Raw genomic sequence first — 26,496 nt, 5'->3', positions numbered from 1 at the left:
TTTCACGTTTCAACGGCATTAGACATGACCCAACAAAATTTTTGTACTGTAATTCCTACTTCTAAAATATTTCAAACCAAAAATCCTATAAAAATAAATTATCGTATATTTAAATTTCATGACTACTTTGATTGTTTATTAGGATTAGCCAATCTTAAGAAACTTAATGCCAAAATAACCTTGCAAATAATGTCTTAATTACAAAAAATAGTCAAATTTTTATCATAACGTTAAAAAGGAAAGCATGAATTGCATAGTAGTGCCTCCTAGAACCGAACAAATAATTTTGGTAGACATAAAAAATGTCAATAATGGTGATGTAATAATCCCCTATACCAAAATTGGGAATTTAGAAATCCCACAATGTTTAACAAAAGTTCAAGATAATAAAGCCATTTGCAGTATTGTGAACTCTTCTGAGAACGCCTGTAAAATTACTTTCACTTCACCTATCGAAGCTGAAAGATTCTCAGAAAACTATAGCACAGTTTACCCTATTTTAAATCTTATATACTAAAAGGCTAAGCCCTTTTCTTGTGCGCAATACTCCTCCTAAACGGTGATAGATAGGAGAATAATTTTTTCGAATAATTAAACAGATTGTTGAGTAGATTCCCCCTAAGGTTTAAAATTTTAAAAATTCGAACCGGTTTAAAAATGGCGGCCATAAAATGAATTTTTCCTATAGTAAAGTATAGGAATTCAATATTATACACAATGCAACAACGCGTCAATTCTCGAATGCTGGAATGCGCCAACAAGTGTTTCCACTTAAGGAATAACGATAATGACCACTCAGAATTCGGGATCCTCCTGTCTCCGATTTTAATTTATGGGGTCTGTTTTACACTATCTGATGAGTTGGTAATTTTTTATTTTTATGTTTAGTTAGAAAGTATTCTGTTTCCAACAAGTGCAGCGTGTGTGAGGTGTTGTGATTGATATTTAGAGATTTAGACTACGTTTTGAGTTTAATACTTGAAGAATTAAATAATGAGGTAAGCATTACTTTGTTTTTAATTTATTAGTTAGAAATATATTATTAATTTTGTTGGGAATAAGCCACAATTTTACTTTAAATTAGGTTTATTTTAAATAAATAAATAAAAAATAAACTTATTATAAAGTAAAATTGTGGCGTATTCTCAAAAAAGTGGAACAGTAGGCGGTAGTGTAGACTAGCGCGGAGCATCATACTGTTTTCTGTACTTTTTAAATTTAAATAATATTTAAATATAAATTTAGTTAGTTAGTTAGTTAGAGTTCTCAAACCGACTTCTTTTTCTTAAACGTGGCATTTTACAATCTAAAATATGCAAAAAAAAGTTACTTCCGGTTTTACTTCCGTTTTTTATTTAAGAGGGGCGGAGTCTAACAATCATATTGTTTCCGTTTCATAATATAAATCTTCCTGAAAATCCTAAAAAACTACTGTATCGATTTTTAATTGGCGTCGATACAGTTTATTTTTAGGATTTTTGGAACATTTACACCAGCCGACGGAAACGATGGATCGTTAGACTCCGCCCCTCTTAAATATCAGCAAAACTTACATCAAAACTCGATGTCGAGTTGGTCCGCTAGTAATATATATGCAGACAAATTCAAATTCTATATATCCAAAGTTCGTATCGAACACATGAATATCGAGGAATGGGAAAAATATTAAAGCTAATCAAAGAATTTTCAGATATATTTCATGTAACAGGCAATATGCTATCCTTTACTAGTAAAGTAAAACATAATATTAAAACAGTTAAAGATATACCTATTTATTCGAAGTCCTATAGATATCCTGAAATCTGTAGAAAAGAGGTACAGAACCAGATTCAAAGTATGCTGAATCAAAATATTATCCGTCCCTCAGACTCACCATGGTCATCCCCAATTTGGGTAGTTCGAAAAAAGTTGGACAACTCCCAAGTACCTACTCGTACGTATAGGATCGTAGTTAACTATAGAAAATTAAACGAAATTACTTTAGGAGATCGATATCCCCTACCTAATATTTCCAATTTACTTGACAAACCAGGTCATTGTCATTATTTCACAACTTTAGATCTTGCTTCGGGATTTCATCAAATAGAAATGGCCGAAGAAGATATACCTAAAACAGCTTTTAATACCGAAAACGGTCACTAATAATTCCTTAGAATGCCCTTTGGATTACGCCCCGGCGATCTTCCAAAGAGTAATGAATAATATACTTCGAGGAATACAAAATGAAAAGTGTCTTGTGTACTTGGACGATATTATAGTTTTTAGTACTAGTCTCCAAGAATACCTTACAAATCTAAAAGAAGTTTTTAAGAGATTAAGAAAGTCAAATTTTAAAATACAGATTGATAAATCAAAATTTTTAAGAAAAGAGGTTGCATATCTGGGACACATCGTTACACCAGATGGCGTAAAACCCAATCCAGATAAAATTAAAGCTATAGTGAACTTTCCTATTTCAAAAAATACTAAACAACTAAAAGGTTTCTTAGGATTATTGGGATACTATAAAAAGTTCATAAAAGATTTTTCAAAAATTAACTAAACCTTTAACTTCTCGTCTCAAAAAAGATGCAATTATAAATGTAAACGATTCAGATTATTCTCAGTGCTTTGAAATGAGTAAAAATCTTCTCGTTAATGACCCTGCATTAACGAGAAGATTAATGGTATACTGCAGTACCCTGATTTTTCTAAACCATTTAACCTTACCACAGATGCAAGCAACTTTGCATTAGGAGCTGTATTAAGCCAAGGAAACATCGGATCTGATTTACGTATAGCGTTTGCTAGTCGAACTCTAAATAAAAGCGAAACCAACTACTCAACAATTGAGAAGGAACTTCTTGCAATTGTTTAGGCAGTAAAATACTCTCGCCTTATCTTTTCGGTCGTAAATTTACAATTGTAACTGACCATAAGCCATTACAATGCCTATTTTCTTTAAAGGACCCTAACTCAAAGTTAGTTAGATGGCGCCTTAAATTGGAGGCATATGACTACAATATCATATACAAAAAGGGTGCATTAAACACTAATAGTGATTTTCTATCCAGGATAGAATTAAACGTAAATGAAACAAATGAAGCACAACTAAATAGCAAAGAAGAAATTGATTATATAATAAATTTTGACGAAGAACTTACTTAATATTCTAGAAAAATGATATAGAAAACGAATCACTCATAGTTGAATGCGACACATTAATCAAGAAAATCTAACTATCGGCATCCCTATCGCAGAATAAAATAAATAAAATTCGAACCAGCAACACCCAGTATTATTAAATTATTTAATAATAAGGATGTCATAAAATTCATCAAAGAATATGTTGTAAACAAAATATTATTTATATTTTGAAAATCCTATATACGAAAAGTTCAGCGTAGTCGTCCAAATATTCTTTAAAAGTTCCCAAATATCCTTCATTAACTGTTTAAAAAAACTTATCGATGTTTCCCTCGATGAAATAAAAGAAATAATTAAAAACTACCAAGGAAAATAAAACCATAGAGGATTGGATGAGACCGAGTCACGTATAAAAAATATATATTATTGGCCCAATCAAAGGGCTTCGATTCAAACTTATATAAATGAGTGCGAAATCTGTCAACTAATTAAATACGACACAAAACCAATCAAACCATTTTATAATGTTACCCCCACAGCAATGAAACCATTCCAAATATTACATCTCGATACAATCACACTAGCAAACAATAAATTTCTAAAGGTGCGTTTTCACCAAGCGCGCAAAATGTTTGCAAACGTTTGCAAATGATTGCAACTGTTAACAAATAATTTTATTTGGTTGGTGTAGACAGATTTCAGAAGGCTCCCAAACAATTGCAAACGTTTGCAATTGTTTGGCAAGGTTCCGTCGGCTGTCGGTACTTCAAAGGGATTCGTTGTTCGTGCGTGTTTGGTGGAGACACTAGGTTTTATAGTTTGTCATAGTAGAAAGGAATCATGGTATAATGAATAATACAAGGTATGATATTGCGCATGACATTTCACAGCTGGCCCAGGAGTGTGACGTAGTCAAGACCGCTAGAACCCATTATTACAGCTTAACGTATACATTAATTTTGAAATTACTTTACTTACTTAATCAGTAGAACCCATTTGTACCTTTCGGTGTTGGGCCGTTTACAATACAATTCATTAAATTACAATATTTGACAGTCTTTTGAGGTGTCCTAGCTCTTAACGAACTTTCTCCATTCCGTCCTATATCTTCCTATTGGATGCCATCTGTGTTGCTTCCTGCCAAGTCTTACCCTTACTCTGCAGTATCTGCGAGATGTCACTGTTCCATTCTTTAATGGGTCTTCCTCTTCTGTTCTTCCCTATTGGTTTGGCGTCCCACACTCTTTTTACTTGTCTATTATTGTCCATCTGAGTTAGATGTCCGAACCATGCCAATTTTTTCTCTTTGATTGACTCGAGTATCGGTTTGATTTTGAGTCTTTCTCTTATTTCTTCATTTCTGATTCTATCAGTTCTTTTTACTCCTATCGTTCTTCTGATGTATTTCATCTCTGCTGCCTGAATTCTGCTCTGATGTCTTTTGTTTAATATCCAATTTTCTGCTCCATATGTCACTGTAGGTCTATATATTGTTTTGTATATTGTCATCTTGGTCTTTGTTGATATTTCTTTGTTATTAAGGAATCCTCTATTTAGTGCTTGGAATAGTTGTCCTGTGTTTTCCATTCTATTGTTAAGATCATCTTCGATGTCTCCTTTGTTGTTGATTACTGTTCCTAAGTATTTGTATGAATTTGTCTATATTATTTTTTGTTGGTCTATCATTACTTCTATTTGATCTTCCGTCCCTTGTTTCCTTGATATTTTCATTATTTGAGTCTTCTCTTTGTTTACGTTTAAGTTGTATTTGCTTGCTTCTAGGTTCCATTTCTCCAAGTTGTATTTCAGTTTTTCTGCAGTTTCCGCAATTAGTACTATGTCGTCTGCAAATATACACATCTCAGCATTTATCATTTGCATTTTGTTCCAACCGATGCAGTATTTCTTGAATGTTTTCTTACATTCTTTCACTATCTCATCTATTACATTTATGAATAGTACTGGGCTGAGACTTCCCCCTTGTCTAACTCCTTGGGTTGTTTCAAGTGGTTCTGACTGTATATTTAACATTCTTACTGTATTTGTTGTTTTCATGTATATACTCATTGTTGCTTCTATCAGTTCTTCACTTACTTGTTTCTTCTTTAGGCTTTCCCATATATCTTTTCTTTTGACTGAGTCGAATGCTTTTTCCATGTCTATAAAGCTCAGATGTATTTCTTTATTTTTCTTTAAGGCTTTTTCTATTACTTGTTGCATGGTGAATATATGGTCTTGTGTGTCGTGTCCTTTCCTGAATCCACTTTGTACATCATCTAATTTATGTTCTATTTCTTTTCTAATTTTCCTTTCTATTAGGGTTTCGTATACTTTTGCTGCTACACATAGTAGTGATATACCTCTATAGTTCCTACAGTCTCATGTGTTTCCTTTCTTGTATATAGGTATAATTACTGCATTTGTCCATTCTCTGGGTATTACTTTTCTCTTCCATATTAGGTTATATATGTATAACAATTTTTCTTTTGCTTTTACTCCTATATATTTCATCTTTTCTGGTGCTACTTCATCGCTTCCTGGTGCTTTTCCAATCTTTATCTTTCTTATTGCTTCTTCCAGTTCTTCTTTTTCTATAGTTTCTGGATTTTCCGTGTTTCTCATGGATACTCTCCTGTTGTGGCTTTCCTTCTCCATTGTATTCGCTTGATTTCCATTCAGTATCAGCTGAAAATGTTCTCTTCATCTTTCCATTATTGTCTTATCGTCGTTTATTATTGTTCCTTCCTTGTTCATTATTTGTTTCAGTTTTGTTTCTTTGTTGCTTCTTAGGTTTTTCAGTGTTCTGTAAAATAATTTTACGTTTTCTTTGCTGTTTTCTTCCATTTTTTCCCCGAATTTTTCCCAACTTTTCTTTTTCTCTTTCTTAACTATCTCTTTAACTTTTGTTCTTTGTCTCTTATAATTTTCATATTTTTGTTGTGTTTTGTCTTGGATGTATTCTTTCCATAATTTCTTCTTTTCTTTTATTTCTCTTTTCACTTCATCGTTCCACCAAGATGTTCGTTTCCCTCTGTTGTTATTTCTTGTGGTTCCACATATTGATTTAGCTGTTTTTATCATCGCATTTTTAAATTTTCCCCATTCTTCTTCTATTGTTTCTGTTATTTCATGTTCATTGTCCATCTCTTTCTCTAGTCCTTCTGAGTATCTTATTCTCGTTGTTTCTTCCCTTAGTTTATAAATTTTTATTATTTCTTTGTGTTTTCTGTTTATGTTCTCATTTCTTTTTATTTCTTTTCTTTTGCTTTTGAATGTGATTTCTAGTAGATAGTGGTCACTACCAATTTCATAACTCCTTTTTACGTCTCTTATCTAGTTCTTCTCTGTTTTTTTGCACTATAGTATAGTCTATAATTGATTGTTCGTCTCTTGATTTGACTTCTCTTGTGATCTTGTGTATCCTTTTATGTTGGAAGTGTGTGTTCATAATCACCAGGTTATTGTCTAGACAGAATTCGAGTAGTAATTTTCCATTTTTGTTTAGTTTGTCCTCCCCATAAGGTCCGATGACATTGTTCCATTTTTCTGTTTCTTTCCCCACTCTGCTGTTCATGTCTCCTGTGATAACAATTTTCTCTGTATAATCATTTATCACATCTTGTAATTTGTCCCAGAATTCATTCTTTTCGTTTTTTGTTGCGTCTTCATCTGGTCCATAACATATGATTAGGTTTGTATTGGTTTCCTCTGTATCCATATCTATGTCTACTCTTAGTATACGTTCGTTGTAATATATCCAATTTTTTATTTTGTTGATACTTTCCTTCTTTATCATGCACGCTACTCCTGCCTGAGCTCTCTTCATTTCTTCCACTCCACTGTATATTAGTAACATTCCGTTTTCTAACATTATTGATCCTTTTCCTTTTTTCTTTGTCTCTGTTATAGCTACTATTTCAATGTTATTATCTCTAATTTCTTCCCCCAGTTCTATTTCCTTCCCATTTATACCTCTTACATTCCATGATGCCATTTTCCAAATTGTTTTGTTCTTTTCTGTGTTTAAGTTGTACTTCAATTTGTTTTTACTTCCGTTTGTGTTATTATCTTTAGATCTGCTCATGTCCCTGTTCTGTGCCTGTTTTGTTTCTCGGTCCGTCATTGTGTTTTCTTCAGCTAGTTTTTTGAACCAGTTGGTTCTGTATTGTATGTTATTTTTTCTATCCGGCTTGTTTTTTGATTCCATTTCCACTTAATGCCTTCTATAATTATGAAACCATATCCAATTTTTGTCCTTTTCCCATTAGTCTTTTCATCTGCTGCTATCTTCCTAAGATTTCTTTGTATCTCTATCTCTTTTAATGTTAGGTCACATTCTATATATACTCTATGTTGCTTATAGTTTATTAGTTTACCCTTGGCTTTCAGTATTTTCATTTTATCTTCGAATTTTTTACATTCGATAACACACATTGTTTCATTTATCTTTTGTACCCTATTTATTTCTGATTTTACTCCCATTTTTGTTTCTATGAAGTTCTCCAGTTGCTTTACTTCTATTGTGTTTATTGGTAAGCCTCTCATTATTAGGTTATTTTTCTTCTTTTCTTTCTGACATGCTTCCAAGGCTATTTCTATTTTATCTATTTCTTGTTTCATTGTTGTCATTTCTTTCTTTAGATTTTCATTTTTTCTTATTATTTCTTCCATTTGCAATTTGTATTCACTATTTTTCTTCCTAATTTCTTTTAGTTCCTCAATCATATTACCCATTGTATTTTTTATCTCTTCCAGATCCCTGTTTTTCTTTTTATTATCGCTTGCTATTTCTCTCATTAGTTCCATCATTTCGTTCTGGCTGCTGGTTTCATTCGTTGTTGGTTTCGACCTGTCTGGCGTTCGGCTCACTTTTCTGCTCCTGCTAAATATGTCTATCTCCTCTTTGCTTTTTCTTTTACCATCTTCATCAACCTTACCATCCGCCATCTTTCTTCTTATTCAAATAATTAAAGTATTTATCAATATAAATATTATAAGTAACGGTTACGGATCTCGACAAGCGCCGCGCCTACCTCTATAGTTAAATTATAGCAATTATTCTCGATCCTAACCAGTTTCGACTTCTACCACTTGTAAATACAAAAATACAATCAATATCAAAACAGCAAATAAATTCAGCCTTTATAATTCTGTATAGTTTTACCGAAACCTGAATAACAGACCTATTGTTTTTGTTGATAATTATTATTGTTTATCGTTCTTAATCACCCGTCCAGCACAAAAAGCTCAACTCGTTTCGACCACTCAGAAGTTTCACTTTTATCCGTAGGGCAATTAAAACTAACTATTAATTTAATACAGTTCAAAATCAGATAACTGATTATTTACTTACATAAAGGTCCTTTTTAAATACACTTTACACTAATTTGCATGCAGATTACACTCGAAACTACCCAAAATTGGAATTTAATTTCGGAGCGACACTACACACGTCCAAATAGTCTGGACAGCCAAAACCTCTCAATTTTGAAATTATGGTCAAAAAAAAAAATGAAATGAAAAAAATGATTTTGAAATTATGGTCAAAAAATGATCGAATTTTTTTTAAATGTTTTGTTTTGGTTATAGTGATCGAGAATTAAATAAAAAATATATTTTCAGTAGCGTAAAACCTTTTCTTTTCTTGGGGGTACAGGCGAAATATTTATTTTTGTTTTCATACTTATACTAATAATATACGCACTCTTTTTGTATAAGTAAATAGTAGTAGATTTGCGTATTTTGATTCACTGTCACTCATTTCCAAGCAGTTTTACTGAAATAAAAACAAAATAGATTACAATAAAGAAAAGTCTGATTTATAATTCAATATGGTATTTTAGATTTATTTATTTTAATATTTAGTAAAATAAAAAGTATATACATTACTCTAACCTACCGATTATTATATGCAAAATTTACTTACCAAACAATATAATAATATGAAAATAAGGCACAAATTAGTTCAAACGCAAAACACAATAAATATCGACTTCAGACAACTTTACACCAGCAAGACAGAAGGCTTGTATAAAAACAAAAGTTCGATATTAATATCGGTTATCAATGATGACGACTGCAAATTGCAAGTTATGAGATAATAAATATATTTTAAAGTTACTCAATACTGACTTAGTCATCTATTTTATAATAGAAAAATAATTTAGATATATGCTTACATATAATTACTATTTAACTGGGAATAAGCCACAATTAAAGGTTAAAATACGTTTATTGACGTTTCAATTTCCACTTCGGAAATCGTTCTCAAAATACAAACATTAGTAAATTAAACAAATTTTGTTTTTGTTACTTAGTGAAAAATTCTTCTATTAATTTAATTTTATCTGACTCATCTATATTGACAATTCAGACATACATTATACATTTTAAAGTAGACGACTTTAAAATGATATTGCCAATATTGTTGAGTTGCGTAAAAATAGCTTCAGAACAATATGCTTACATATGTCTCTTTATACAAATATCCACTTCGCAAGGGCTTAAAAAAATTGATGGGTAAAATGTTGAATACCATGTCGAATACTTTGCTTCACCACTGCATGACGTTAATGGTTCGAAGATCTTCCTCTATATCCTCTATGCACTTTTTATTGGGCCTACCTCTTGTCCTATTTGCTTGGGGTTTTAATCTCTGGATTACTTGGACAGCTCGATTATCTGACATTCTTTTTAAGTAGCCAAGCCAGTTTAGTCTTTGTGATTTTACAAATCTAACGATATCTGCGTTCTGCAGTAATTCATCCAGCTCTGCATTAATTCATTTTTATTCTTCATGAACCATCGCTATTTTTGAATGTTTGTTATGTGTTAAAAATAGGTGCTTTTAAAAACATTTGGATAAACTGAGTGATGTGCATATTTACGCAACTAGAAAAAACTCCGTTATAATATCTTTCATTTTGTAGATTAACGAAGACCCCGAATTCATATGAATATATCAGTTTAAAGCTTTTTAACATGTTACTGTAAAATTGTTGTTATTTTTTTAGACAGCAACCTTAAATGGTTTTTTCATATCGATTTGTTAAGTAAGAAACTAGCCTCAGTCTGCTATGCAATTTGCAATAAGATCTATTTCGGAGGAAATCCATTTAGCATCTTCTAAAATAACATATTTTTCTTTGTTAAATCATGTTATCATTATTAAAATATATAATGTTATCATTATTAAACAATACCAAGATAATTTTATGTGTGAAAATTACAAAAGATGTCATTCAAAATATTATGCAATATTGTGTAACCTCACTACTACACTCATATTCGATGGCCAGCTAACTCATCCGATCTAAATAAAGTTGACTTTATCATTATTTATTTTGATTTTGTGTTTAGTTCAGTATATACGTACAAATTTTGTGTACCTTCATTACCACTTTTTTGTATCTTTTTAAACATCTGAAATATCAAACTCTGGAGTATAAGTTGATTAACCTGTACCTACGTGTAATAAAAGATAATTAAAACTTGTTTTATAAAGGATATCTATGTTAACAAAATAACTGTACCAAAAATCAATAAATTTTTTTTTATTTCGAATTAACGTGTCTCAACATCTTAGGTCATTGACACGGGAGCAAAGGTTTCCAATAGTACTTACAAAGTTATGATACAAAGTTTACAATTGTGAAGAATAAAAATATGATGTAAATTATATTTTGTTAAACAATTGAGAAGTCTTTAAAAAGTCTATTAGGAGTCTATTAGGCTCTTGAGTCGGCTTGAACAGTTCAGAAGTTCTTCTAGACTATGGGTTATATTGTTGGCAATGCGGGTGGCCTGGTAGTGCTGACATTCTGTGAGAATGTGTTTGACGGTGATAGGAATATCGTGACAGTTATGCAGTGAGAGCATAACTGTTGGTCTGTAGAGGACATAAGATGACCGTGTGTCAAACGTGTGTGTCCTATTCTCAATCTTCGTATTGCTATCTTTTCTTTTCTGTTCAGAGATGCTAGGGATAAATAGCTGTAAACATTAGGTTGTATTTCTCTGAGCTTTGTGTTTTTGGTGATCCAAAGTTTCTGCCACTTGTCTTGGATATTCCTTTTGAATTTTGATTTTAAATCTTCTTGGAGCTGTATGTTGTAGACAGGTAAGTTGGATGTAGATGCTTCCTTTGCAGCGCTGTCAGCCATCTCATTTCATTGGATGCCGATATGAGAAGGCACCCATATTATTGTTATTGAAGTCCCTCGGGAAGTGAGGAGATGGATCGATTCTAATATTTTTTGTACTAAATGATGTTGATTGTAAATATTTTTTAACAAATGAATTGCGGATAAGGAATCGGTACACAGAGCTACACTTTGATGATTGTCAAAAGGGAACTCGAGAGCTTTTGAAATACCAAAGAGTTCTTCTGAAAACATGCTACATTTGTTTGATATTCGGTATTGTCGCAGCACTGTATCAACTGTAGTGACAGAACAGCCAACTCCATCTGCGTTTCGGGATGCATCGGTATAAAGCACCTTATCATAGTGGAATGTATTCACAATATCTTTGAAAGCTTGTCGAAAAAAGATATTATTTGTTTGTTGCTTATTAAATTTACAGAGAGAAGTGTTTATAAAAGGAGGTGTTCTAGACCATGGCGGGGATTCTGATTTTATAGATGCAATTGTTTGAGATAATTTTGTGTCTTGGCACAAGGGTTGTAGGATCTGTGGGATTGAAAGTATACATCTGGGCGAGATTACGAGTCCAGGTCTTGGCGAGGTCAGAAGATTAAATACAGGGTTAGTCGGATTCGACGAAATTCTGCTAGCATAAGATAGTAGTAGTTGCTGACTCCAGAGGTAAAGGGGGAGTTCATGAGATTCACAATAGAGACTTTCAGCGGAACTGGATCGAAAAGCTCCTAAGCAAATTCGGAGAGCAGTGTTGTGAACAGAGTTTTAAGATTGTAATAAATTATTGGATGCAGACAAGTAAACTATACAACCATAGTCTAATTTGGATCGGATTATACCTCGATATATTTTGAGTAGAACACTTTCATCGGCACCCCATTCATGGTGGGACAATGTCTTTAACAAATTCATTCTTCTTAAACAGATGCCTTTTATTTCATCGATATGACGTCGCCAGGTGAGTTTGTTATCGACAGTTAGTCCTAAAAACTTGTAATGATCAATTGACTCTAAACTTACTCCGTTTAGTGTTAGTTTGGGTATTTCTGTGCTCTTGTATCTCCTGGTGAATTTAATTATTTTGGATTTATTGGAAGAGAACCTGAAGCCAGTTTTCTCGGACCATGTAGTAAGGGACTCGACAGAATTTTGTAATAAAGATGAGGTTGCAGCTGTGGATTTTCCTCTTATTTTGGTTTAGTGCTTTGGATTGAAAGTGATGCGCAAAGATCTTGGCAATACTTTGACTTTGAGTCACTATTTTGTTGTCATGAATTAATTCGGGGATTTTGTAGGCGGTGCTTTGACCTTTCATATGTTTAATTTTGTTCCAAACTTGGCTTGGAGGTGTGCTGGAAGAAATAGAATTGACATAAAGGTTCCATGAAGTCTTTTTGCTTTCCTTTATGATACGTTTTGACTTAGCTTGAGCTAATTTAAACTTGATAAGATTTTCATTAGTTTTTGTTCGTCTATATTTATTCAGAGCTTTCTTGCATACACGACCTGCTACAGCACAGGAGTCATTCCACCAAGGAACTGATTTTCGTGTAGGTTTAACAGAATATTTTCCTATATATTTTTGAGCGGAGTTAATTATGCAATTAGTGAACTGATCCACTAAGTGGTCTATGTTATATTCATATTTAATTGAATTGACTTGATCTCGGACGTTTTGACTGAAATTCATCCAGTCCGCTAGTGCAATACGCCATTTACTTATTGGGTTGTACGATTTGGGTTTATTGTCTGAGATTAATATAGGGAAATGATCACTATCGAACAGACTATCTAGTGGACACCATGTTAGAGATGGACCTAGTTTTGGATCACAAAGGCTGAGATCGATATTTGAGAAAGTTCCTGAAGATATATTGAAGTGGGTGCTACAACCAGTGTTGAGTAGAAATATATCTTCATTGCTAATTATGTTTTGTATAATTTTTCCTCTGCCAAATGTGCTGTTAGATCCCTACATTGTGCTGTGAGCATTAAAATCTCCTACGAGGATGAATGGGGATGGCAGTTCTGCTATTAAACTTAGAAATTTCTGTATGATTTATCCCCTTATTAGGTGGTAAATATATATTGCAAATAGTGATTTTCTGAGGACACCAGAATGCTACTACCTCTAAATTAGAAGTGATGTTAAATTTTTCGGAATATATATCTGACGATACAAAAATAGAAGTACCGCCACTTGCGCGTAAGGGTGTGGATCTAATCTGATGATAGCCTATGTAATTTTTTAGGTACGGATTTTGGGTTTCCTTTTAATTTGTTTCTTGTAGATAAAGAATTTCTGGAGCGGTCTCTTGGATAAGTTGTTGGATGCGTTCTAGACGTAAAACCCATCACAATTCCATTGTATTAAAGAGAAAGATTAGTTTAAAGAGTTTTGGGAGGCAAGGTAAGTATCAGAGTAAGATTCATCGTCACTGGGATCTGTTTGTGAAAGACATGGTAATGTTATTATATCGTTATTTTCTGCAGATTTAACATTGTATTGATGTCTGATTTTTTTCATTAATCGTGTAAATCTGTTTTTCATTGTTCTTGAGAAAGATGCGGGTAGATAAAAATCAAATTGGTAAGGAGTGTATTGATGTCGTTTGTAAACTTTAGGGCCTCATGATAGGGGTCACTGCTGCCTTTAGTATTTTCTAAAAACGCAAAAAGATCGTTTAAGGAGAGTATATTGTTTTGTGGATTTTTGTTGTAATATTCGGTAATGTCGAGTTTAGTAATATCAGAGATACTGGTATCATCCGTTTTTCGCTTTTTCTTTTTGGATTTTCTTTTAGTTAATTCATTAGAGATATAAGACGCTTTCATTTATATTCGTGCTAGGTTCATTGTTAGAAATGGGAGCTCGGGTTTCTGACTGTATAGGAATAATGACCGATGGGGGATTAATGCAGTTATTTGCAACATGTCCTGTTTGCTTGCAGATAAAACATTCCATTCTATCTGTAGAAAGAAAAATTCTATGTTCATGACCATCATATGAAATAGTTATTGATGTTTGTAGTTCGTAGTTATCAGAAGGGGGAAATGTATAAACTTGGCGCCCGAAGCTTAAAACATGACTGTATTCATCTCCAGGGATACCTGCTTTGAGAAACGATATGGGAGATGCTAGTTATAAGTCAAGACTTTTTATAGCATTTTCAGCTAGATCATGAGGAATAAAAGGTGATATTTGAAATAACAATTCTTTTGGTTGGAGATATAAGTCTCCCAATATTTAGTGAAAATGTATTAATTTGAATGAATGGATGAGACTATCAATTTTTCTACAAGTTCAGAATTAGATAAGTAAATACATACCCTATTATTCGATATCCTGGATGCGAAGCAAATGTTCTTGTCCCCAATGATAGTTCCGATTGCATGTACATAATCGTATAGCTTTAAACTATTCTCGGCATGAAGAACCACGGCCTGATCCTTTTTTGGGAACGTTGGTCTAGGTGCTGATTTTACTGCAGCCGTGTAAGATATGTTACTGTTGGTGGTTGGGTTTGTGTTGGTTACAATTTGGTTTGTTGACATTGTTGGATTTGAAGCATCCTCGTAGTCAAAGACAGCTTCTTGCAATTTGTTTGTATTCATTGTTGAGTGTCAGAAGGCGGCAACTTATCATACACCATAGTGATGGAAGTTGCCTAGATATGGAGCAACTAGTGTAATGTCCAAAATGTTGTTATTTTCTTGTAAGGTTAAAATGCACTTGTTTGAATGATGAAATGAAATATTGTTTATACAAGTTTAGCGATTATATGCACCCGCGAAAGTACACGTATATAGTTACACTGCACTTTGTTATTGTCTGGAACAAGTATAAATTGCAAAACAAGTTTAAAAACTATTATAAACACTGTAAATTACGAGAACGGCAAAAACGATGTTTACTCGTTCAGGCACCGAAGTGGGACAATCAATAAATTTAAATTAACTTCAAAATTTTATTTATGATTAAATATTATAATAACATAATTTTATCATCTCTTTATAATTACTATAATTAAATTAGCCAAATTATATAAAAACACATGACTACGTCATGCGCGACGCGAACCGATTTTGGAACATTATGTATCATACCTTGTGTTCATTGTACCATGGAAAGGAATAGTTTGTTTTCGGAGAGTGATTAGTAATTAGTAGAGACATATCTGTTTTTTACAAAAAAATGGAATGGGATAATGTTTAGAATTAATTGAATTTTACAAAATGAAACCAGAAATATGGAATGCCAGTCATAATCTATACTACAATAAATTTTAAAGAAATCGACGCTTGGTGTGAAATAGCAACAGAAATAATGTGGACGATTTCTTCTTTTTTTTATATTCTCGTTTTTTACTAACTCAAACATGATTATAAAACTAGTCGCACGTATAACTTATCTTCTCAGAGCCATTTTGTACAAACAAGACGGAACGATGGCAAAAGTTTGCAAACTTACTCAAATTCTCGAGTTCTTGTTTTTAACAAACTGTGCCAAACATGTGTTGGCAAACGTTAGCAAATGTTTGTGTGTAGATGTTTGTAAATGTTTTTTGGCGATAACGCACCTTAACGTTAATCGATTAATTTTCCAAATGTGGCCAACTCTACAAATTAAACTCCGCCCAAAGAATAGAGGTTGTAAACGCCCTAATAAAGTAGAGGAAAGTAGCCTAATTTCGGATAGTGTCTTAATTTCGGATAGCGGTGTATCTAAAAAAGTTTCTTTATTTGCGAACAGAAACCTATACGTATGTCACGCTGAATACCACAGAGAACATTATCTTAAATTGTTTAGGTAGTAGAGCTGCTCCCCGTTAGATGGCAGTGCCGAAACCACCAAACGTTATTGTGCAGTTTTTTTTCGGTCGTATTTCAAAGCCTATTTTTTCGTGTTTTTATTCCTGTTTGAAGTTTGATCTTTTGGCAGGGGTAAGCTAGAAACCTGTTTTATTTGATTTTGCTACTAATTTAAAGCAGATTTTAATCACATATAAATTAGAGAGCCCTAACCTTAAAAATAAAAAATTCCTAATTTCGGATAGTACAAGTCCCATAATTTCGGATATCCGAAATTAGGAACCTTAAATTGATGATCATGTTAGCATAAAAACTTTTGTTTCTTTTCAGAAGAAAATGCCAAAAACAAGTAAAAAACATAAACAATGGGATCCAGACCGAATGATACGTGCTATCCGTGCCGTCAGGGGAAAGGAAATGGGGTATCTTAAAGCCTCGAAGTTATTTGCTGTTCCGAAATCAACTCTGGAAGATTATGTTAAGCAAGAAAATAAAACTCCGGAGCAGTTGGTTGCTGTTAAAATTGGAAGAAGACCAGTACTTTCTGCAGAAATGGAAGCAGATTTAGTCTCGTATTGCCTAGAAATGGACCGGCGATTTTACGGAATTGGGACCGCTGATATCAAGAGACTTGCATATCAAATAGCTTTACGGAATGGTCTTCGTCATCCATTTGCCCATGCCGAATCTGCCGGTAAAAAATGGTTAAGGGGATTTATGAGGCGAAACGCAGTTTTGTCCCTTAGAAAACCACAAGGAATCTCGAAAGCCCGAATTAAGGGATTTACCCCAGAAAATGTCAGCAGATTCTATGATCTTTTAGAAACGTCAATGGAAAAAGTTAACTTCAACCCCGCAAGAGTTTATAACGTTGATGAAAGCGGCATAACAACGGTTCAGTCCAAGAATACTCGTGTTATAACATTAAAAGGAAAAAAACAGGTTGGATCTGTTACCGCGACTGAAAGAGGCGCATTAGTTACTGTTGTATTTTGTATGAATGCTGCTGGTGGGTTTGTCCCTCCATTATTCGTGTTTCCAAGAAAGAACATGAAAGTGGAATTATTAGATGGATCGCCGCCTGGCTCTATTGCAGCTTGCCATCCATCAGGTTGGATTCAGCAGCACATTTTTTCCCAATGGCTACAGCATTTCGTAGCTCACGTGAAACCATCCCGTGAAGACCCAGTGCTGCTTATTCTTGATGGTCACTACAGCCACACAAGAAATATAGATGTGATAGAAGCAGGACGTGCAAATTTCGTTACAATTTTGTGTATCCCGCCGCACAGTTCACACAAACTACAACCTCTAGATTTGTCTTTTATGTCACCATTTAAAACATATTATTCGCAACAAATTGAGATGTGGTTAAGGCAAAATCCTGGACGCACCATAAACTCGTATCAAATTTGTAAGCTTATGTGCCCGGCATATTTGAAAAGTGCTACTGCAGAAATTTCCGCGAATGGTTTTCGCAAATCTGGAATATATCCTTTTAATAAAAATAACTTTTCTGATCACGATTTTATAATGGAGAGACAAAGAGAAAGAACACCACCACCCATAAATCAAAATCATGGGGAAGTATTACCAACAAGAGGTCAGTCAAGACCAGAACCACAAAGCATTATCGAAAGAACACCTCCAAAACATAACTTAACAAATAAATCATCCAATGGAAATGCAACTGAAACTACGGCAACTATGATAAGAGCTGAGGATATTAGTCCACTGCCTTCTTGCCGTTATACCTCACAAACAAACAAACAAAAAAATCCTCGAAAAGGTTCTAGTTGGATAATAACTAGTACACCTTATAAAGATGAACTTGAACGAAGTGTAGCCGAACAAGAAAGAAAAAAGTCTTTGAAAGAAAAGAAACCAAAAATAAGCAACGAATTAAATCAAGTCAACAGAAAAAAACTCCACGCCAAAAAAAGCAAAAGAAAAAAATTGAATCGAGTAGTAGTGACACTTCACATCCTGGTGATGACCTTATTTTGGATGATGATTCTGATATGGATGTAGACGATGAAGATGGAGACACAGAATGTATGTTTTGTGACAGTTTATATTCCGAAGATACACACGGTGAGAAGTGGATAAGGTGTATAAAGTGCTTCAAGTGGTGTCATGAGATGTGCGCCAATGCTGATAAGAAGAAAACCTATATTTGCGACTTTTGTCAAGATGTGTAACTATTCTTATGATGAACAAAATGGTGTCTTAATTTCGGATAGGGTATCCGAAATTAGGAGCCCTAAAATTTTTGACATACAAAAGCACAATTGTCTATGATAATAAAATTAGTTTCTATATTACTCTGCAAGTACTCTTGAGTAGATAAAAGTTTAAAATGTGTTATTAGGTGAAAAATATGACACTAATTGTAAATGGTATCCGAAATTAGGCTACTTTCCCTTACTTCTCTCATCATAATACACCCCAAGTCATGGTACCGAACTTAAAAATTCTCTTGTCCAAGAACTTCTTTCTATTCACAAAATCAAGATCCATTTTAAATTATAAAAATATTATTTATTATAAAATTATTATTATATTATTATAAAAAAAGTCAATTACGCCCTATTGGCTTGTAATAGTAATATACATTCAGTGACTAAATGAACTTTGAGACTTACTGAAAAATAACTTTATAATAATAATTATCTCATAAACCATAAAGAAAAAATGAAGTTACTTTACTCAGAAATAAATATAAGTATACAAGAAAATAAAGAAAAAATAATTGGAAAAGCAAAGTTAAATCGTGAAGTATTACCTGAAATAATTCCCCCAAGATATTTGTACGTAACAAACAAATTAAAGAAAAAACAAAAAATAAATATCAAAAAGAAGAAATAAAAAATATCAATCACGAAAGAAAAACAACCAAAATCATTACTCGACATAAAAATACAACTGAAGACATACACATATGTATCTAATATTAAACGTCCTAAATGAAAACCTTATAATTTTATTACAGGTGCATCGCAGTCGGACATGCAGCGATCAACATAAAGGATATTAGCAACAATATGAGCATTCTACCCATTAATCTTGGACCTGCCAAATTACAAAAAGCAAGTCATACTTTAATCCACTTTTATAATTTTAATGCATTATTAGACGAATATAATAATCTAAATATTCAGTACAGCCATCTTAAAACTAATATTTCGAACGATACCTTTTTTAGGTCAGAAACCGAAAATTTTATTAATTTAATTCAGTATGTTAAGAATAGTATATATATATATATATATATATATATATATATATATATATATATATATATATATATATATATACATCCCACTATCGTTTTAAGCTCTTTTCACGTTGCAGTCATTTAGCATCACCAAGAAATGCTATCATTTTCTATTTATAAGTCGTGTATGTTCGTTTAGTGCACCTTTGTAGGCTTGGCACCGTTGTCGGTTTTTCAATAATCCGATTTTTTTATAAATTAAATTTTTTACATCAAACCATCATTTTAACATTGGGAGGTAAAATTACTGTATTTGGTATCATTTTAAAGCCAATAGATGTTGCCAGTGTTAATACTTAAATAATATTTGAAAACATAAAAATATCGATCGGTTTTGGGTCAAGTTCAAATGCAGACATTGAAACTACCTGCCGACCGGCTGGGGTCAACCAACTAGTTTTTTTATATCAATGTTCAGTTGTTATATTTATTCAATTTAGATATTTTTTCCCAGAGAGTTGTGTAGAGGAATATTTTACATATTTCCAAGCTGTTTAATCGAAGCTATCAGTGAATAGTTTAAGATAAATATTAGATTTTTATGGGATTAGGTCAAAAATATTGGTTGTGATTGGGATGAAAATCACATTTTTAATTATTTAATGTTTAACATTTTGATTTCAATTCAGGAAATCGTTCTCAAAAAACGTTTTTTGTACAAAATGTGTATACACATTTTTACATAATTTGTACAATAAACAAGGTTAAATATTGGAAATCGTATCGTTAAATATTAGTTAATTAAAAATGTAATTTTGAAAAAGACGTACAGTTGATTTTGCTTTGTTTTCTTAAACAATCTTAAAAGGCAAAATAAAAAATTTTGCTTATAAAACGTTTTGTATACATTCTAAAGAAAAATAATTTAAATAAAAGTTGTAGACCATAAAAAGTTTTCTATGTAGAGAAATACCAAATTTAAATACATAAATAATTGAGATAATTCCAAAAAACCATAAACCCTAAGATATTATATGTTTGTAGTAATTTATAAATGTTAATAACTTTGTTTTGTGACTAACGACAGATAATATAGCTACTTGAAATCATGGCAATTGATGAGTTATTAAAGTGTGCTAAATATCAAGCAGATCAAAAAATATTTTACAATTTATTCAATTTGTTTATCACAGAAAGCAATTATTTAAACAACTGTACTTGTCCAAACTCGTATGACTATAAGTATTTTGTAACTTGCAATCGATTATTTGCGCTTTCAGTTTTAGGGTATATTAAAAAAACTTTTAACATATTATTAAATTTTTTATTAAAAACCAGTTTGAATAGGGGACTTTTTAGTTTTTAGACCACTTAACGTTTTTTTAGTTTCTTTGACAAGTGAGGATTAGGTTATTTCTTCATATGGGCTATGAACAATTGTCTAGTCAAGTCAACACTATTATAGTTACCTATACTTTTCCAGTAGTCATGCAGACGGTTCATTTTAATTGTCCCCATATGGAACTTAAGCTCGAGAAAAGTCTTAAATTCTGTTTGTGTTGTCTCTTTCCAAAACGCAATCCTCGATTTTTCTGAACGACTTTGTGCAAGTATTTTGTCAGTCACTTCTACCATTCATTTAATCCACATCGTCCTCGCCCGATGCTTCTAACAATGATTGTAATTCAGCAGTGGTCAATCTACGTTTATGTTCACATCTACCTTTTTTAGATGTCGAAGGCATATTATTTACATCCATTTCTTTATAAATACTATAACTCACTTTTACGGAGGTAATTAACAATAAAAACGTTCTACTGGAAACTATCAACTTACGACTTCCAATACTATAAGGCCACTTGAGCCACAATACGTTTTTACTCAATAATAGTTCCTGTATAAGTAAAATTGTTTTTTAATGTGCTTCATTGAAGCACACTAGATATATTTCAGTTTTGCCATCACATTCTTCAGAGTATGTTTTAACTTTTCTATCGGCCTTTCTACTAGTCATGCTTCTTCTTAAAACTTGTAACATCTTGTACACTTTCTTCTCTTTGTATTATCTACATCGCTTTGCCTTAGATGGTATTTTTGGGTGTAACTGGTCATGAGGGTTACAACATTTCTTTATTTGTAAACGCCTTCGCGAACTCCAGTCTGAACTCAAGGATAGGTTGTCGCTTTTTTTACGTTTTCTATTATTTAGCAATTAAGCATTGACTACTGCGGTATTAAATATTAATTCCATTGCCACTTTCCGGTACCACTTCAGAATTCTGCGTATTGGGCTTTGGTAAGAAGCCACTTGATCACTAAAATCAACACTCTTTTTCACCAAGTTATAATCGAGAATAATTTGTGGTTTTAGTACTTGTGTATAATTTTTCTTTTTATTTGATTAAACCAAGATACAACTATTATGTTTAAATGTTGCAAGGATTAAAACTGGTCTTTTGTCGACCCATTTTATCACTCGTAAAATCAATAATGGGGTTAAATTTCATCGAGAGTAACTGGTCGCAACTTTTTTAATCGAGATTTTATTTTTACATGTTTTTAGAGTAAAACATCTGTACATGAATAATTCGTTTCTTGAACAATGATTTCAATTCATCGACCAATATTCTAAAATAAGGTGTTATTACGTCGTCCAGAATATTATAAACTGGTTCTCTTTCATAAAGCATTGGAAATATGGTTTACACTCTATATTTAGAAAAATCTTTTACTGCAACTCTTGTTCGACCTAAACTAAATTAATACACAAAACAAATTAATCTATTTTTTTTATAGAAATGCAGATTCCTGTCGGATTTTTATCAGTGCGGCATGAGTCACTGATGTCTCGTATATCCGGACCTCTTATCGCATTACAAACATAATTCGTAATTAGCAGTGCGGTACAAGATACATTTATGTCGTATAATCTGAAAGCCGTAATAAGACCATAAGACCGTATGTTATAAATTAATATATTCCTAAAAGAATTATCTTGAAACATGAAATAAATTCACTAAAAAAGTGCAATATTAAGTGTTATTTAAAAAATGGTATGTCATTCACGACGGGCGTACAGTTAAAAACAAAAGTTTTCAGTGTTCTATTGCTTGATTATTATCATCTGGTATTCTGAAAATGTTGACATTTTTTCCTGGTCTGATCTTCCTCAACTAACGTCATCTTTCTTAATTTGTGGGTTGTGTTGTTCAGGTCTCTTTAAGTGTTTTTGTTGGTATCCATACTGAATGATCTTCTTTAGACAATGTTCTAATGTAGTGTTCAAATGTGGCATTGGCTTCTTGGTCATCTAACTCTTGCTCTTCATTTTTCGACTATTAGTTGTATAATATAATTCGGACTGTTACTTGTGTTTTCTTGATTTGGAATTGTTAATCGTGTAGCTCCATATGAAATAGTAAAAGATGAAAACGGCAGCATATTCACGCATAAAAAAAGGTAACGCGATAAAGATATCTGAAACAACTGTTTTATGTTATAAGAGATGAAATAGTCCGAAATTGCCAGGTGAACAGGGTACTATAAAGAGGAAGTAGAATTAGCTATGAAACAGCTTAAATGGGAAAAAAGAAGTAAGCTTAGACCAAATACCAGCAGGAATTATTCAACTGGGGAAAAAATTAAACGGATAACAATATTCACTCCATTTACAGAAAAGGGGGTGACCCGCAAAAATTTTAAGAACTTCTTTAATAGCCTCCAGTCAACAGTTTCCTAATCATGTTTAAAAAACGTACGGAATGCACTGTATATACTAACCCAAACCGTCAACATACTTGTTGTTGCAGTTATGTATTACGATCAACTTAAAGGTTATGCACGACTCCCCTTGCATAGGTACACAGGCATGCACCCGTGCGGGAGAAAAAAGATTTGTCATAACGTTACATTATGTCACATTTTAACGTTGAATATTTTATGGTCCCCTTTGGATTATAAAACGAATGATCGACTTTTTCTCGCACAGATCCCGCCTATGTAACTTTACAAAGCGAGTCGTTTGCTGGGTATTAAAGAAACGTCTATGGCCATCATATAATTTGACGCTATTTCATGTTCTACGACGCATTCCACGTTTGACACACTGTCTTGTTTAGTTTTCTGTCATTTTATTTGTTAAATCCTATCTCATTCTCGTCACAGCGTCAAGGAGCAGTAAATGTGTGCAGTGAACGGGAGGAATATGTTTAACAGTGAACGTTGGAGATTTTTCGAGTCTTTCATATTTTCTTCTTTGAGTGCCTCTCCTATCGGAGATTGGATATCATTAGGGCGATTTTAATTTTATTTACTGCTGTTTTGAATAATTCACTCATCACTAACTCATCAGGTGGCCAAAGTGTTTAAGTTTTCTCTTTTTATATTCAGTATAACTTCTGGATCGTTATGTATTCTACGTATTACCCCTTCATTTGTAATTTTATCCACTCAACTTATTTTTAGTATACGGCAGTAGCACCACATCTCAAAGCTTTCAAGATTTGTAACATTCTTCTATTTAAGAGTCCATGCCTAAACACCGTAAAGCTAAGTACCGAATACATACTAAGTAGTTAACTAAAAGTGGACGTATGCAAAGAAAAGTATGACGTAATCGTACGGTATTTGATAAATTCTGTCACGTAATATGCCACATACCTCTGTGCGTAAATTCGTTTTATTGCTGCCAGTTTAAGGTGTTATTAGATGCAGCCATGTTGAATTTCTCTCCACTATCGTATTATCTTCGTTAAATCCTATCATTTTAGGCTCCATATATCCTGATTAGACCTATAGGACCTGAGATACGCAACTAAGGCTCTTTTGACATAACATATATAGGAGCAAAGATATATACCTAAGGTCCTTTTGACGTGTTGATGTATTTGATTTCTACGTCGTAGTATTCTATTGGTTAAATGTTACCATTTGAGGTACTGTACGTCACGATTGGACTAATAGGACCGCAGATACATAACTAAGGCCCTTTTGATAAACTGATGTATTTTATTTTTCTATCTTATTGTATTCGATTGGTCAAATCCCATCATTTGAGGTACTGTACGTCACGATTGGGCTAATAAAAACGAAGATACGTAACTAAGGCCCTTTTAATATCTTGCTGTATTTGATTTCTATCTCATTGTATTCTATTAGTTAAATTCTATCATTTGAGGTATCGTACGTCACGATTGGTCTAATAGGACCGAAGATACATAACTAAGGCCATTTTGACATGCTACTTTATTTAATTTTTATACCTCATTGTATTTTATTTGTTAAATCCTTTCATTTGAGGTACTGTACGTCATGATTGGACTAATAGAACTAAAGATACACAACTAAGGCCCTTGTGACATTGTTCTGTATTTGATTTTTGTATCCCATTGTATTCTCTATGTTAAATCCTATCATTAGAGGTACTATACGTCACGATTGGACTAATAGGTCCGAAGATACGTGACTACGGCCTTTTTGACATGTTGCTGTATTTAATTTTTTTATTTCATTGTTTTCAATTCGTTAAATCCTGTCATTTGAGATACTGTACGTCACGATTGGACTTATAGAAACGAAGATATATAATTAAGGTCTTTTTGACATGCTGCTATATTTGATTTTTCTGTCTTATTGTATTTTATTGGTTAAATCCTATCATTTGAGGGGCTGTACGTCGCGACTGGACCAATTGGAGCGAAGATACCATAGGTAGTTGCAATATATCATATCCCGTTACTTTTAACCAATCATGATGCCAGAATGATTTGTGGATGAAAAGAATATATATATATATGTATATATATTCTTAAATTTACTATTTCATTGTGGGTAATATTATATTCAACAGCGATGCCAAATTTCTGATGCTAAAATGATTGATAATGAAAGTGGGATATACATTTTCATGTATATAATGGCAGCGAGTAAACGGTAAAACCCTGAACTAAATATATATAATATTTTCACTGTACCATCATTTTAGACTCAAACATTTTCTGGAATAAACTTGTATAACTCAGTAAGGGATAAAAAGAGAAAGCGGATATTTTAAAATATCAACACGGTATCAACACTCTAATCAATGAGATGGTTAAAATTCTTGTAACAAGTACAGGAAAAAAGTTATTAAGGTCTTGTAAAGTAGCGTCGATATACAGATGCTACTTTGCAAGTCGATGCTAAATTGATGGTAAAAGCATAATGTATCGATGCGAAAATGATAGTATGATGTATATATATATATATATATATATATATATATATATATATTATATATATAAATATATATATTATATATATATATATATATATATATATATATATATATATATATATATATATATATATATATATATATGTATATATGTATCTATATATATACATATATATATATATATATATATATATATATATATATATATATATATATATATATATACATAAATATATATAAATATATAAATTAAGGAACACTCGAAGAGTGGTGGGTTTTCGGTCAAAGTGGAGAAATAAAAGACAAAGAAGGTGGCTACTTCATCTATTTATTGAAGAGGTTTGGCTTTCTACTCAGAAAGCATCATCAGTTCATCTAAAAAGAACAATATGAAAAACAAAACATACATAGAAAAGTTATTACATGTGTGTTAACTTAAAGCTTACGACAATGGACATTTTGAGATCAAGTTGTATAAACAATTAATTGAAACTAGGTACAGTTTACAAATTAACAAACTTAAGTAAAAACTTAAGTAAAAAACGTTAATATTAATATGTAGAGAACTAGAAAGATCATAAGATGCACTTCCAACAGTATAATATTAGTTAAATTTAACTTTGACTTTAGGTAACATTAATTAATTTATTAATTAGTAATTAATCTATTCAATAATGTTACCTAAAATCAAAATTAAATTTAACTAATAACATACTGTTGGAAGTGTATCTTATGATCTTTCTAGTTCTCTACATATTAATATCAATATTTTTTACTTAAGTTTTTTAGAGAAAATTTTTTATATACATGTATGATTATCACATGTTCTTTTGCTGTGCTAAGTTTGTTAATTTGTAAACTGTACCTAGTTTCAATTAATTGTTTATACAACTTGATCTCAAAATGTCCATTGTCGTAAGCTTTTTCGCACATTTAATATCATTGAAGTATCATTAGTCTAAGAATAT

General features: G+C 32.2%; 2 protein-coding genes across 6 annotated transcripts in view; one reads left to right on the top strand and one right to left on the bottom strand.

Moving 5' to 3' along the window:
* The window catches only part of LOC140447717 (protein 5NUC-like), a 174,644-nt gene that overhangs the window by 109,960 nt on the left and 38,188 nt on the right, over positions 1–26,496 (bottom strand). The gene's annotated exons all lie outside the window — the stretch shown is intronic.
* LOC140447716 (uncharacterized) lies at positions 15,673–18,495 on the top strand. The gene is made up of 2 exons (XM_072540527.1): positions 15,673–16,229; positions 16,428–18,495. Exons 1-2 carry the CDS (start codon positions 16,119–16,121, stop codon positions 18,126–18,128), a joined length of 1,812 nt encoding a protein of 603 aa, XP_072396628.1. The 5' UTR covers positions 15,673–16,118; the 3' UTR covers positions 18,129–18,495.

This window comes from Diabrotica undecimpunctata, chromosome 8, assembly GCF_040954645.1.
Source record: "Diabrotica undecimpunctata isolate CICGRU chromosome 8, icDiaUnde3, whole genome shotgun sequence".
Taxonomy (NCBI): Eukaryota; Metazoa; Arthropoda; class Insecta; order Coleoptera; family Chrysomelidae; genus Diabrotica; species Diabrotica undecimpunctata.
The sequence above is the reverse complement of the archived record's forward strand: the minus strand, read 5'-3'. Positions and strand labels throughout refer to the sequence as shown.